General features: G+C 35.2%; 2 protein-coding genes across 2 annotated transcripts; one reads left to right on the forward strand and one right to left on the reverse strand.

The window, feature by feature from the left end:
* Positions 1 to 2139: 2139 nt before the first annotated feature.
* On the reverse strand, positions 2140 to 3451 carry LOC111999559 (protein PROTON GRADIENT REGULATION 5, chloroplastic). Its single transcript, XM_024031692.2, has 2 exons — positions 2750 to 3451; positions 2140 to 2416 (listed from the first exon to the last, which is right to left on the reverse strand). The coding sequence occupies exons 1-2, from the start codon at positions 3026 to 3028 to the stop codon at positions 2312 to 2314; spliced, it is 384 nt and encodes a 127-aa protein (XP_023887460.2). The 5' UTR covers positions 3029 to 3451; the 3' UTR covers positions 2140 to 2311.
* An 8600-nt stretch (positions 3452 to 12051) lies between these two features.
* LOC111999553 (uncharacterized) lies at positions 12052 to 12918 on the forward strand. The gene has a single exon (XM_024031686.2). It carries the CDS (start codon positions 12052 to 12054, stop codon positions 12916 to 12918), a length of 867 nt encoding a protein of 288 aa, XP_023887454.2.
* The last annotated feature ends 2547 nt before the right edge of the window (positions 12919 to 15465 follow it).

Here is a 15465-nt window from a genome sequence, read left to right on the forward strand (position 1 = left end):
CATTAGGCATTCTAAAAAAAATATTTTTTTTTTCATGTGAAAAAAGTTATTTATTTATTTATATATATATATAAAAAATAATATTTCATAAATTCTTTATGTGATAATTTTATTTACAATTTTTTTTTATTGGTTAATTGTGTATATAATGACAATTTTTTTTTAATGAAATTGGACAAAAAACTTGAATTGAATAAATTTGAAATTTAGAGAACTCAATTAGATGAAAGTGAAGTTAGAAAACTTGAATGAATTTTTATCAAACTTAGAGGGAGCAATTTGGATTTTAGCTTATTATCGAGTATGTTTTGCGACAATGACCAAAAATGTAAGAATGACCCAAATCTCCCTTCTGGTTCTTTAGAAGTGATTATTTGTAGAGAGTTTTGTCAAAATTTTCAAATGTGTGATGAACAAAGACTAATGATCCTTTAACAAAAGAGAAATCAAAATGCATAAAATACGCTCAGAACATCAAGTCAAAAACTTTGACTCATAGATGGCAAGAAGAGGAAATTGAGAGATGTTATGAGGGAGAAGAAGAATGTTTCCTTGTACTAGTATATTCACCCCCAAACTTTAGAATTGTTAGAATCTTTACTGGTTGAATAAGGTTTTGCTCTAAAATTTCAGTTTTAAGGGTAAACATGATTAGCTTGTTTCGAATTTGATTGGGGCCTTTTGCATTGAGTTTGGGGCGCTGTTAGTGATTGATTTTTTGGACAATAAAAGAGGTTTTGAACCTCAAGGTATCTTTCAAAGAGACTATGGTTTGATTTGCTTTAATTGGGTAAGGGCGTTGACATTTTTTTTTAAAAAAAAAAACATAATTTTGGAAATGAAGTGGCCTAAATTCATGGGCTGATGTTTTTTAGTCATGGCAGGTCCCTAGAGGTTACATTTGGTTGTGCAGCAAACAAGACTAACCATTTAGGATCAACTATGTGTTTTACGCAAAAAAAGAAAAAGGGTAGAGCATAGAAAACTTGGGCCATAGACAATAGGAGACTAAGAGCTCTATTAGAGTGGAAATTTCAAGTACAAGACCTCTATGAGCTTGAGGTGCTATCAACGTCCATTGTTCATTTGGTAGCACGCATAGGTTGAGTTCATGCAAAATGTTTGAAAAAAATTGATCCATACATTCCAAACCACATTCCCTCAATTTTCCCAATATGTCGCATGGGCTTAAACCATGCTTAAAATAATAAAATAAAATATTATACACAATGAGGTTAGGCTTGGTTGAGTAGGGCTTGTAGAAAATGTGTTGCAAAGATGACTATCTATATTCTATTAATTATTGGCATATATGGATCAAAAAATTTAGTTGTAGTGTTTATTATGTATATAGGAAAAAAAATAACTATAAAATTAATCAAGCTTGTGAACAATTCGAGTTTGTTTGATAAGAAACGAATCAAGCTTGAACATATAAACTAATTTATTGATGATTTTGAGGTTGACTCATGCTTAAAATAATATTAAATTAATAATCTTGAATATCGGACTTGGCTTGGCTCGTTCACCACAGCTGCTTATGTTATGGGAAGAAAAATATTTGTTTACTCTGGTAGGCACCTATGCACAGATATGGGGAAAATGGAGAGATCACTTTTAAGTGGAACATCTCAAAATATGCACTCTAAGAAAAAAAAAAATGGTGCATACTGCCCTTACCAATAAAAATATGTGCCAATTGGCCCAATTCTATAAATTGCCCCATCGATACTGAAATTTGCCTTTGCATTTAATCATAATTCCACACAATCATCCTCTTTTAGATTTCAACACCCAAGGCATACCTTAAAATTTTCAACTATTTTTCCCTTGCTTGATATCATTCCTTTAAAGCCTATGTTGTGTATCCAAGAGTTAGACATTTTTGAATATACACCGCTGTAAGTTTCTTTAAAAAATATTCTCATCCCTTCTCTTGTGTGTGTGTTAAAAATATTTAGTATTTAAAAAAAAAAAATAGTAGGTTAATCCCACATTGATATCATTCTTGATTGTAAATACTGCATTCTCTAGCCTTTATGGATGCAATAAGTTTATAGATACACCTTTTTCCCTAATTATTTTTTGGTTACTACCAAAATGACAATTTGTTAACGGTATATAATAAAGTAATATTACTGATAGGCAATCCGTATGACATTTTATTCTGAGCATTGAAGAAATATTACAACTATCTGAATAAGTGAGAAGTGCATATATATTGAGACAGTGAATCTAGTTTACATGCCAATCTAAGGAACTATGAACTTAAACATTTCTCATGACAGAATAAATTATATCCAATTTTCCATTATGCAAGGAATCCTAGTCTTTCTCCATTCTTCTTGGCCAGTCGGATCAAACCTTGTCTTTGCTTTGCATCTGCTCCTATTGACTTGCAGAACTCAGTTATAACCTGAACTCATTTGATGGCAACCAATCATTAGCAATAATTCACATTATCAAATAATTATAGCATGCATAATAATAATCCACATACCTTCCAAAAAGCCTATAAAATAGAAAACTGAAAATAAAAATAAATTTCATCTTAAAAATAGGTAGTAAATTGGTGAATAATACAAGCATCAAGGCATAGACTGTACAAAGAGAGATCAATTAATTTTTTTTATTATTTTGTAGTTCCAATTGAGTAGGCACTTATAATTAGCATTTGGGAAGTACTCAACAAAAATTTCTAGCCAAAAACCATTAATTAAATATGAATGAATGTGTGAAAGAGTGGTACCTGCGAGTGTAAAGCAATTGCCTTTCCTCTAAACTGATTGAAACGCTTCTTGCCAATTAAGTTGCGAGTAACAACAACAATTGGAGCAAAGAGACCTTTGCCCTCATTGACGTTCCTCATCAGAGGTTGTGCTCTTGTGGGCTTCCCAACTCTAACATGGTTTGGCACTGATTTGGCTAGCATGGCGTAATCTTCACCAACCATAGTTGTTCCCCAGCTACCATGGAAGGAGGAACACAAACCTCCCTTAAACCCAGTTACAGAAATTGAAGTAGCCATTAGAAAACACAAGCACTAGTAGTATTCTCAAAGAAAATTGGAGGCTGGTTTTCTAGCTTGTTAGAACTTAGAACTAGTGATAGATGTTCCTGATGAGTTTTATGTGCTTGTGAAGGAGGAGGGGATATTAACTTAAACCCAGTTACAGAAATTGAAGTAGCCATTAGAAAACACAAGCACTAGTAGTATTCTCAAAGAAAATTGGAGGCTGGTTTTCTAGCTTGTTAGAACTTAGAACTAGTGATAGATGTTCCTGATGAGTTTTATGTGCTTGTGAAGGAGGAGGGGATATTAAACTTTGGTGTAAAGTTGAGAGCCTTTGGTTTTTTATTGGATGGAAATGTGAGAGAGAACTCAAGAAGCAACAGGAGCCACACATACTGGTGGCTTGGATTTTAGTTTAGTTTTCTTACAGCAACACAAATATGACTTGTATAGTCTTATTACTTAACGGTCCCCATTTATTTGGAGATCTGAATCTAAAACTTTAGCGGTTCTTTCTTTCATCTGGGCCCATCAGCTACCCTTTAAAAACCGTTCAAAATCAATTAGGAAACATTTGGAGGCTTAATTTTTTGGCAAGAATATAGCTTACATAATCAAATTTTGACAATATTGGACGCTGCAAAAGAAAAGGAGGACTTTAAAAGATTTTGACCTTGAATGTTGCAATATGGTAAGGAACTGTCAGTCTTAAATTTCTAGTTCCTAACACTCGCATGCATGTGAAGAACATGCTTTGTGGAAGGTTGGTGAGCTAGCAACAACATAGTCAGCAACGTGCCGATGAAGAAAATACGAAGATTCAACATTTGATTAGTCTGACATAGGAATGTTCTGAGAAGAGATTCAATTTTGATTCTTAAACCGTGTTTGATCCAGAATAGATGTGTCAAATGTAGAAAAATGGTGTGTCTCTTATGCCTTTTCCTCCTCCAATATCATGTGCCTTAAAAACAAGTTTTGAACAACAAAGAACATGTAAATAATTGACAACTGAAATGGGAAAGATCTTACTTGATTGGAGGATTTATGATTGTAGTAAGTTAGAATTATGGTTAAGCTTTTAGGAAAATTGGTAATTTACCATGATCATGTTGCATTAAGACATAAGGCATTCATGTTGCATTTCAAACATAGTTTGTGGAGACTCCTTAACTTCGGCTGGGTTTGTTTCGGTTGTAATGAAAATTGAGAAAACATTTTACATGATGGTTAGTGTTTGGTTTGGACTGAAAATTTAGTCAATCCGAAAATTAGGATTTTTGACCATAAAATAGGTGGGCCTAAGTGTAAAATTGTTTACACTTCAGATTTACCTTATGTGGTGGGCCTTTTTGAGATTGTGGGTTGGGTTGCCTCTTACCACACTACGGCCCAAAGTTTCTGGGTAGGAGAGTCAGGACCATTCCAATTGCAACTTACCTCAGACTGGCTTGTGCGCAAACTAAAGCCCTTTTGTTGAAACTTTGGTCATATGCCCATGGCAGATGAGACTGTTACAAAAGATTTATGGCAGGCAAATACAATATGACAATAATAAAGGAAATATACTTGTTATTAGATAGAATAAGTAAAGGATTCTCAATCAAAATAAAGAAAAAAGATGGCACAACACCAAGAAATATATTATAAATGAAATGGCAAATGCAAAAGAGAAATAATACTAGTACTTAATCAATAAAAGTAAAGATGGAATAGTTAGTATGTCGTGCTCAGTTGCATTATGAAACTAAGACTAAGGAGGGAACCACTCCCTCAATGTGAATAATCTCACAAGAAAATCCTGCCGTAGAAATTACTTACTTTGAGAGAATGGGCCTAAATGGCTTATGCCCTAGAAAATCCTTAATCCTTAACAGAGGGTAGGATTTTAGAGGGAGAGAAGGGGTTAGCCTATTGGTGCATGTTTGCCATTCTATTCTTTCTCTGTTTTTTCTTCCTAACTTTTTCTTTCTTTTTTTCTCCATTTTGTTACTCTGCTTTTCCACTCTTTTCTTTCTAGTTCTTACTCGTGTGTTATAGTGGTGACTGTTGTTGTTGTAATGTTGTGAATCTCTCATTATGATTGTTGCTTTGTTGATGATCCCATTGTGCGCGGCAAAGGCTCCTTATATACAACTTGTCGTGACATTTTTTTTATACCATTTCACCATTTAACCACTTTTGTCTGGGTGTGGGTGTCATTCCAAACCACCCACTGGTTTGTCAACTGCCTAGCCACTATCACTTACCTATGCTGGCCGTGCCACTTCCTATTACCAGACAAAGAAAATTATTATTGTTTGCTTGTTCACCGTGGCATTCTCATCCGAAACAAGGTGGGCATCCTCTCTCATTATCCCTCATGGTATGCACCTAGTGGTTCCAACTCCCTTCCTTTTTTTGGGTGGTATGTCATCCCAGTAGGAAATTTCCCCCCGAAAGAGTTTAAGCGGGAACCCCAAAATAGGCTCCTCCTTCTCCCTACCACCAGACTATAACCTCACTTACCTCTAACCCATGACCCATCATTCCTGTATTGGCTGGGTACAGGTTAGTGGTGCCTGGGCCTTGCACGTGCTCCACTTCCGTGTATGTCCAAAGCTTGTTTGATACTCATGCGTTTGCCATGGTCTGGAGGCTCATTTGTGCATTCTGCCGCTTATCCTTGACCTCTTGTGGCGTGAACTATTTTCTGATCTTCCATTCTTTATGAGTTGCTTCCTTCGAGGGATGTGCCTTGCTTGATTGTGGGTTTTTCTCTCTTTAGCCCACTCTTTGCTCCTTTCATAAACTTGCTAATATTCCTGTCATGCCACTCTGTTATTCCTGCTATGGTGTTATTTGACCCTTGCTTGCTGGGCCTCTTTTAGGCCTACTGCATGCTTTTCTTTCATTTGATTACAGTGACCCATCATTGTCATTGGGTCTGCATTCATGCTACTTGGTTTTCCTCAACCCATTCCATTGCTTACAAGCTTCCTCGGCCCATTTCTTCCTCCTTGAGCATCCTTGGCCCATTTTCTTTCTTTGGGCATCCTCAGCCTATTCAAATTTTGCATTTCCATGGGCTTTTGCTAACTCTTCAGGCCTGTTTTGGCCCATTCTTACTTTTCTACTGCCCATGGATTTACTACTTCTTTCTCTAGGCTCCCTTAGGCCCGCTTGCTTCCTTTGAAGCCCATTTATCATTTTATGGGCTTATGATCCATCATTCTTGCTATTTGTGTTTAATGGTTTTTCTCTTAATTTACTAACTCTTTTCTACTCATATTGTTGGGTTTCTTCCTACTATTGGGCTCTTCCAAAATGAGCACCAACACCTTTAAACCATTTCCATGGTCTACTTAAACTGAAGAGAGAGAGAGAGAGAGAGAGAGAGAGAGAGAGAGGTTGTCAACGAGGGAGAGAGCACCACTGACACCTGAACTCGAGCTCCGGTCCACCACCACTCGTGGCCGTGCTTATCACCGCCGATCAAGGTCAAATCTGAAGCCCTTTTCCTCTCTCTCCATCCTTCTTTCTCGCTCTTCCTCCCATACTGATCTTACTTCTCTCTCTCTACCTTTCTGTCCTCCCTTCCTCCCTCACTGATCTGGCCTCATTGTTGTGGATTATTTATTTATTTATTGGAAATGTATTTGTTTTTGGGTTTTGGATAATCGGTGGTTGGGGTGATTTGTGGGTTTCAATAGTGGTGGGTTAGGTTGAGTTCTAGTGTTGATGGTGGCCGATTGGGGGTGGGTTTTGGTGTTTGGTTGCTTGGGTTATTTGTGGGTTTCAAGGGTGGTGGGTTGTGGGTTTGGTAGATGGGTTTTGATTTTGATTTTGAGATTAATGAGTTTTGATTTTGTTTATGATTTTTTCAAGTTAATTGGTTATGTGGTGGTTGATGGTGGCTAGGTTTATAGTGGTGGCTAGGTTTGTGGTGGTTACTGTGGTGGTTGGGTTGATGGAGGTTTCTACATGCAAAACCAAACATTGAAAATAATTTTATGGCATATTTTCCATAAAGCAGACAAATAACTGAAAACATTTTCCTTTCGTAAAACATTTTCACTTGAAAATATTTTATACTTGGAAAATATTTTACATATTACCAAACGCAGCCTTCATGTTTGCTTTTTTTTTTTTTAGCATTTAGCACTCCCAAAAAAAGAAAAAAGAAAAAAGAAAAAGGCAGATGCTACTTTTAAAGGGTATGGCTAATGTGCTAAAATTTGGGTATTATTTTATTACTTTCTCTACTTCTATTAATAAAAAAATTAGAAAGAATAAAAAAAGAATATTTAAAAAAAGGGTAAAAGATGTGATGTAAAGTGTATTGTTAAATGATGTGTTAAAATAGATAAAATAACCTTTTTGATGTGTCAAAATATAATTTCTTTTAGCACAATTGACTACTAATATTGAGGGCTTGTTTTTGGCCAAAATCTAAAACCAAAAATTTTAAGCAAAAAAATTTAGGTTATTCATTAAAGTCTAATGTCACAAACTTTCCACAACTTTATTATGAGCAACTCTGAGTAGTGGAAATAAAATAGTGGGTCATGTGGGTCTATGATTTCATCACTCACGAGTCGTCACATAACAAAGTTGTGATAAAATTGTAGAAAAGTTTGTGACACTAAACTTACTTTTATTCATTTTACTTGGGATCCACCGCAATACAAATGCAAAAAGTGTGAAGTTTTCTGTGTAAAATTCGGTGTCTCTACCAAAGCTCTTCTTTCTTTGATCTGCGGCTTGATAACTAGTAGTTGTATTTGAATGTTGTTTTCATAGCTGCTTGCTTGAGGAATTGGATGGAGAGGTCCACTTGTATAAAGTAATTGTTAAAATTGTTTGGTTGTCTCTTTGCTTTTACTGCAATTGCATAGGACTATTGTTTTTTGTTATGTTTTTTTGAGTTTACTGCAAAGACTTCTTGGTTATAGATTAGTTTTATTGGAGGAACAACAGCCTCAACACCAACATCCTTGATAAACCACCCAAAAAAAAAAAAAAAAAAACCATCTTTTGGCAGCAGATTCCGGGATGTCCTATAGTAGTGCAAGTGTAAGGAATTTAAATTGTTTTTGGTACCAACTAAATAAGAACCGCAACTACCAAGGAATTTATAATAAGTTTCCTTTTCGCCTATTAATCAAACATTCCTAATTCTAGCAACTGTATTGATATTATTCTTAGGCCAATTCTTTTACATGGAAATATTGGTTGGTGTGCACTCTTAAACGAAGCAAGTAGAAGGAAAATGTATTTTGTAATATTCAATGTAAGTTCAATAAATTTGAAAGACGTGTCATAAATTTGAAAGTCTCAAGATTCCATTAATTACTTTATGAGGTTTTTGAAGTGTCTCATATATATAAAATGAAATAATTTGGCCTAAGTCTAGAACAATAATTCTTTATATATATAAAGAATAAAATACAAAAATTACCTCTTAAGATTTGTGTTAATGTCAGGCATTGAGGGCAATTTTCCGAAATCAAATAGGCCCAAGGTCCACAAGTCCCAAATGCCAGCAAAGATGAGCCCTTGGACAATACCCATGTAAATTAGCATATGATATTGGTTGAAAATGGGGCAACCAAAGTCCAGCCCGTTACCCTAAATGTACCCATACAATTAATCAAGTTAATACACAAGATTGGCATAAGAGCTGAAGTAAAGACCCACTATTTTGGTCTATAACTAAGTGAAGATAGCTAGCAAAGTGAGCATGTCAGGTCCACAGAGCCCACCCCTATGCCAGCAAGCATATTTCGACTGAAGGTGAGAGTCTATAGCCAGGAAACAATTGTGTGGACCAGCCCGCATATAAGGAAGAGAAGCCTAACAAAAGGAAAATTAGGAGATGCGAATTGGAGGGCAAAATAGTCATTTCACATCAATTTGGGCTCACCAAAGATCTCTCCATAAAGCACTTGTGAGACCAATGCCTCCATACTTGATTAAATGTGCAATACACAGCTACTCTGAGTCATGAAAGAGCCAAAACACCATTGAACCATCACAATACAAAACATGCATTATCTCTCCCTATAAAGGATTCAATCAACATTTGATGAATTTACCCCACCAAAAAAAAAATCAACATTTGATGTTGATTGTCCTAAGGCCTTAAATTCAGTAGTTTGGTAAGATCAATTTTTTCTTATAGAAACATTTGTCATGGCCTTTGGCTAGCATGCTACTTGAAACTTAGGAAAATTCAATAATAGCCACCATTCTTTTAAGTGGTCACTGTCCAAAGTAAGCACATGCTAATATCCAACAAATAGAACCAGGGGCGGCGCTACAGCTTATTCAGGGGGTTCATTGACTTCAATTTTTTTTTTTTTAATATGTAAAATATTTTTTTTGTTAGTTTAATACTTTAATTTATTTTTAAAAATATTTTTTTGCACACCCTGACTTAAATCTTGTACACTCTTATTACAAGTATTTTTGACTCAAAAGTAAAGAGTACATGTTTGTGAATTATAAGTGTAATTCTTTTTTATAAATTTTTATTATATGTGTGTGAGTGTGTCTAATATGATTGTGTACATTACTTTTTGTTATAATGTTATTTGTGTAAATTATGATGTATGTGGTTGTTTGTGTATATAATATAAATATAACGTAACTTTATAATAGAGAGGGTTTTTTTTTTACATGTGTGTATATTGTTATCATATTATAATAACTTTTTGTTATAAAGTTAGTAAAATTCAAGAAAAAAAATTGTAAAGTTAGTGATTGTTGAAGCATTTGATTGGTTAAGTAGACATGTAATGTATAATTTTATATATGAATGAGTGTAATTGTGTGTGTTAATAATTAATATGGAGTCAATGAGTTGAGATTAGTCATTTAGTCTAAAATATTTTTATAAAAATAAAGTCAAATAGATAATAACAACTGTATAAAGAAAAAAAAATGTTAGACAAACTTAACAAAATATAATGGTCATAGGCTCATAGCTATTCACATTGACAATAGATACTCGTAATGAATTATCATGTAACATTCAAAATTTGAAAACTTGTAAAATAAAATTATAAAACTTCACATATTATTATTATTAATATTTGTTGATAATTCGATATATTCAAGATCTCTTTTTATTAAAAATTTTTAATGAACCCCCTAAACAAAATTCCTAGAGCCGCCATTGAATAGAACAAATTTCTCTCTCATTTTGCAGTTATTAAAGTGATTCCAAAAACTCTATAACATAGAGGGGATTTGAAAATAAGGCGAATCAAACCTCAGGATATCTATAAAGATACATAAAATTACTCTTCCAAATAAGTGGTTAGTTTCAGGTGAAGCCTATTATAAATACGTCATATTGGATTAATTGTAATATAGGATTTGTATTGCACTCATATATAAAAAATGTAGCCCTTTAAAGGTTTCCTTTATTAACATAGGTCATTATACTAAACCACATAACCCTTGTGTGTTCTTGTGTTTCTATTTTATACTTTTACTTTCATATCTATTTTAGCATATTTAACACTTACACTTATACACATTTCTTCAATTTACACTTAGGCTCCGTTTGTTTTGGCTTCAAACTGATTCCGGAAATGATTTTTCGGAAAATACGGTGTTTGGTTCTTATGGAAAATACAGTCAACGGAAAAAATGATTCACGTCGACTGGAAAATAAGGCATTTTGAACGGAAACCAATTTACACTCTTATTTTACTTTCAAAGTATTTCCGGAAAATACACCCGAAGAGAGAGAGTGAGAGAGAGCCCAAGCACACTCCACCTGAAGCACGTCCTCGCCGATCAGATCGCCATCCTCGTCGCCGTCGCCTCCTTCGTCCTTGATCTCGTCACCTCCTTCGTCTCCGATCTCGTCGCCTCCTTCTTCATCGATTGCGCCAAGATCGCGCCGCCCTCTCGATCGCGCCAAGATCGCGATCACGGCGCCAAGTTCGTGCCTGCGAGATCGCGCCGTCCTCCTCTGGGTCATCATCTTTGATCTCATCGTCGTCTCGATCGCGCCGCCCTCTCGATCTTGTCGTCCTCCTCTGATTTTTTTTTTTTTTTTTTATGAACTGATTGTTGTTGTTGTTGTGGTGTTGTTGTTGCTAGAATTTGTTGTTGTTGTTGTTGTTGTTGTGTTGTTGTTGTTGCCGGAAATTGTGAAAAAATGGTAGGAAAATAGCATTTCCGGAAAATAAGTATTTTCCGAAAAATATTTTACGGGAACCAAACGGACCCTTAATTGCATTTTTTTTCCAACACATTCAACAGATGGCTCACTACATTTTCTATAGGGGTTTGAGTGCACTAAACATAAGTGTTTCTTTCTCCTTCATCATGCTACTTTTACTTACCCTTCATTTGAAACTAAAGTATGATTTCATAAACTATTATGAGTTGATCGTCCGTGTGGAAAGCTGGTTGTCCGTGTGGAAGTGAGTAGCGAATTTAGCTCCTTGAACCAAACCCAAGTTGGTGAGGAAGTCCAATCAAGTTTAAACATGTGGCAAATTGAAAAAGTCCTCAAATACCAAGCAACACCAAAACTTTTCAAAAATATCTAACTTGCTCCCAAAGTACAAACATCACTTAACACTATTTGAAAATTCTCCTACTCCTTTCGCTTCTTTCTTCATCTTTGGCTATTATTTATTTATTTTCATTAGCTACCCTTACGCTCCCTCATGTATATAATTGCTAACTGTGATCTATGCAATCAAGACAAACTATTGGAAGGAAGCATAGTATTTAAAGGATTATAGAATTTTATAACGGTGTTAAGTGGCGTTTGTGCTTAAGGGGCTAGTTTGAATATTTTTGAAAATGCTTGGTGGTATCTGACTATCTGGTATTAAACTCAAACATGAAGGGCGGTTTTAATATTCTATCCTAAAAGAAAATAAAAAAATTAAAAGAAACAGACCGGTCAAACAAACACCCCCTTATCGAAGTAATTGCATAGCAAACTGAAAAGAAAACAGAGAAAACAGAAAATCCAAAAAACACAGAAAACAAAAAACACAAAACACAAAACACAAGAAAAGGTAATCATGGCATCACTAGCAACCCATTTCTCAGCTTTCCTGTTCCTCATCCCCCTAGGTATCCGTCGCCTCCTATTCTCCTCCTCTCTCTACCTGAAAAACCCATCTGTTTACCGCTCAAAACCATGGTATTTCTCCGAACCCAGATGGAAAAACTTCGATTTCTACACTCTCATCATTGCTCTCCCCATTGCCTCTTTCTCTGAATTCTTCTTCTTCTTAACTTTCTCAGGCCACCCCACTTACCGATTTGCATTCTTCCACCAAGCCTTCACGCTTTTCCTCTTCTGGGTCTTCATCCTTCTCGTCATTTCTCGTGAACACACCGACCCTTTACTCATCAACGAATCCTTTGTCTTCTTATTCGCTGGAATTTCATTTCTCATCGAGTTTTCAGTGATCGGTAAAGGAATCACAGGTGTCTTTGCCTCTGTGTATGATTTGTTGGCTGGTTTGACGCTTCTTTGTGCCGCTTCTTGCTTTTATTTATCGGTAAAGCCTGCAGCTTTTTTTGCCGAGTTCTTGTTATCTTTTGGATTGGTTTTGAAGGGTACTTGGGTTTTGCAAACGGGTTTGTCTTTGTACACTGATGCTTTTGGTTTAAAAGGGTGTCGAAAAATGTCGGTTATGCTGGCTAAAGGAGACGCTGATGTGCAATGTGATCTTGAGGAGGACGGGTTGAGAGGTGTTGCTTTGATGCATTTTTTGTTCACTGTGCATGCAGTTTTGGTGTTTGTTGTTACCATTGTGTTGTTTGGGTTGTCCTCAAGTAACCGGAATTTGAGGCGTGGTGAGGCCAGTGGGCCTTTGCTTGAAGAGCTCGAATCCGAGACAATGCAGCTGCGGACGCTTTCTGAGCTTGAGTTGGAATGAAGTGTATGGCTTATTATTCTTGTTACTTTTTATTGTATTTTGGTACAAAAGAATTGATTTTATGGAAGCTAGTGTGGCTTTCATTCTTTGTAGGTAGGTAGTGTTTAATTCTTTTGTTGACTTCTTGTTGGCGCACAGAAAATTGTTTCACTATTAATTATAGTTATGGTTTTTGTATAAGTTTGGTTGCAAAATTATTCTTGTAGCTTCATTGAGTTGCATTGAGTATCTTTATATGTACATATTTAAGATGATTGGTCATGGTTATGTAAATATTTTAACAAGGTTCAGGATAAGAAACTCTATAGATTTCCATATGTGCTGTAACTATTTTCAGCACCTACATTGACTTCATAGCTAAGGCCCTTTTGTTATTAAATTTGTTTTGTAAAACCGATTAATATTATCCACATCCATTGGAATGATGCCTTTTATCTTTCCAATGTTCTTTTCTTGTTAGTGAGTGGTCATGTTGTTTTTATTGCTACAATTTAGAAGGTGATGGTGAGGATTTTGATGGTAATGGATAGTTTTAGAGGCTTCTAGTTTCATGTTCTACAAGTTGGGAACCATAAGATGGATTTTGACGGAGCTTTTTGTTTACAAGTGCTGCAAAAAAAAGAAAAAAAAAAAGAAAAAAAAAAAAGAGTCCCACTCTTCATTATTTAAGATGATTGGTCATGGTTATGTAAATATTTTAACAAGGTTCAGGATAAGAAACTCTATAGATTTCCATATGTGCTGTAACTATTTTCAGCACCTACATTGACTTCATAGCTAAGGCCCTTTTGTTATTAAATTTGTTTTGTAAAACCGATTAATATTATCCACATCCATTGGAATGATGCCTTTTATCTTTCCAATGTTCTTTTCTTGTTAGTGAGTGGTCATGTTGTTTTTATTGCTACAATTTAGAAGGTGATGGTGAGGATTTTGATGGTAATGGATAGTTTTAGAGGCTTCTAGTTTCATGTTCTACAAGTTGGGAACCATAAGATGGATTTTGACGGAGCTTTTTGTTTACAAGTGCTGCAAAAAAAAGAAAAAAAAAAAGAAAAAAAAAAAAGAGTCCCACTCTTCATTTCATAATATTTTCTCGATGTCAATGAGCTCTAGCTCAAATAGCACTTCCTCCTTTTAGAAAAATGGGTGAAGGGTCTTCCTTTTAGAAAAATTGGTGGAGAGTTAGGTTGTTCGTTAAAACCCACTGGGTGTGTAATTCACCAATTAAATATATTATAGATGCAATGTCTTTACCTCTAAGATCAGAAACAGAACTGTCTACATGTGTTTTTGTATATAACACTAGGCATACAGTATTATTTAGAGTTATTTAAGTTTCCGACATAGATATCTTGTATTGTAGAGATGTGTTTTAGAATATGTTATGCATTGGAAATTGAGGGCATTAAAACTAGCAAATAGACAATATGTGTGGAAGAGCACAAACTTATGGTAGGTTTGGTTGTGGAATAGACTGTGCTTTTAAACCTAAAAGTTGGGATTCTAGAATTTTATGAGAGGCAAAGGATTTACACATAACTGTTACTTTTGAAGCCAAATTTACATTCTTTCTTTTTTTCTTTTGGCTAATTGTATTTTATGGAAACAAACTGCAGGTATAAATCATATGTTGCAATGTAGAACAGGGGGCATGTTTTACTGTCTTTTGTATCTAGATATTTCATTTCCATGTTAACTCGGTTGTTCACAGGGAACATAAGTAAGTTTACGAGTCAACCTGTCTGTTGTCATCCTTTTTCTCTAAGACCTTGTTTGGTCTAGGACTGGGATTAAATTGCATGATCCCCATGTTTGGTGCATTGCAATCCTACAATATATTAGTCTGACTGGATTTAATAATCCCCAATTATGGGATTATTGATCCCATGGGAAGGTATGGTATTTGGCAGGATAAGTCTCTAATCTTCTGTCCATCCAGTTGCCATTGCTGTTGACGCCAGCTCTCTCCTTCCTTCTCCTTCAATGAATATCAGAAGGGAAAGGATCCTGTCCCATTTAAATCCTCAAATATCCTCCAATTTTAATTCAGATGTAAGACAAGTGATATTAAAAAAATCGAATGGTCTTAGAAATCCCATGTAAACAACACAGAATCAAAGAAATGCCACATGTCTCATATTTAGCTAAAAATTGGAGGGAGTTGGAGGATTTAAATAGAAGGGATCTTATCCCATATTAGAATTTTTTAAGTGAGAAGGTGGATGCGATGATGTTGATGTTGTTCATTGTGTGTGCAGAGGGAACATGAAGGGGGTGGCAGATTTGCTCAAGGGGTACTTTTTTTGTTAGCCAAACAGATTTTAACGTTTACAAGAAGGAAACAAAAATTTTGGTTGAAAGAACAAATACATACACAGTTTTTTTTTTCTTTTTCTTTTTTGTGTGTGGGATTGGTTGAAAGAACAAATACATACAGAGTCTTTTTTTTTTTGGGAGGGGGGGGAGGGGTGGGTGGGGAGCCAAAAGAATACACAGAGAGAGAGCCAAACATAAGATAGGAATAATAGTTTTTCAATACAATCC

The sequence above is a fragment of the Quercus suber genome, unplaced genomic scaffold, assembly GCF_002906115.3.
Source record: "Quercus suber isolate HL8 unplaced genomic scaffold, Cork oak 2.0 scaffold_614, whole genome shotgun sequence".
NCBI classification, from domain to species: domain Eukaryota; kingdom Viridiplantae; phylum Streptophyta; class Magnoliopsida; order Fagales; family Fagaceae; genus Quercus; species Quercus suber.

Excerpts from the sequence above, each read along its gene's own strand:
- LOC111999559 (XM_024031692.2), bottom strand. The coding sequence starts at position 3,028 with ATGGCTACTTCAATTTCTGTAACTGGGTTTAAGGGAGGTTTGTGTTCC. Across the intron at positions 2,417-2,749 it reads CAATTGCTTTACACTCGCAG|GTTATAACTGAGTTCTGCAA; the intron begins GTACCACTCTTT and ends AAATGAGTTCAG.
- LOC111999553 (XM_024031686.2), top strand. The coding sequence starts at position 12,052 with ATGGCATCACTAGCAACCCATTTCTCAGCTTTCCTGTTCCTCATCCCC.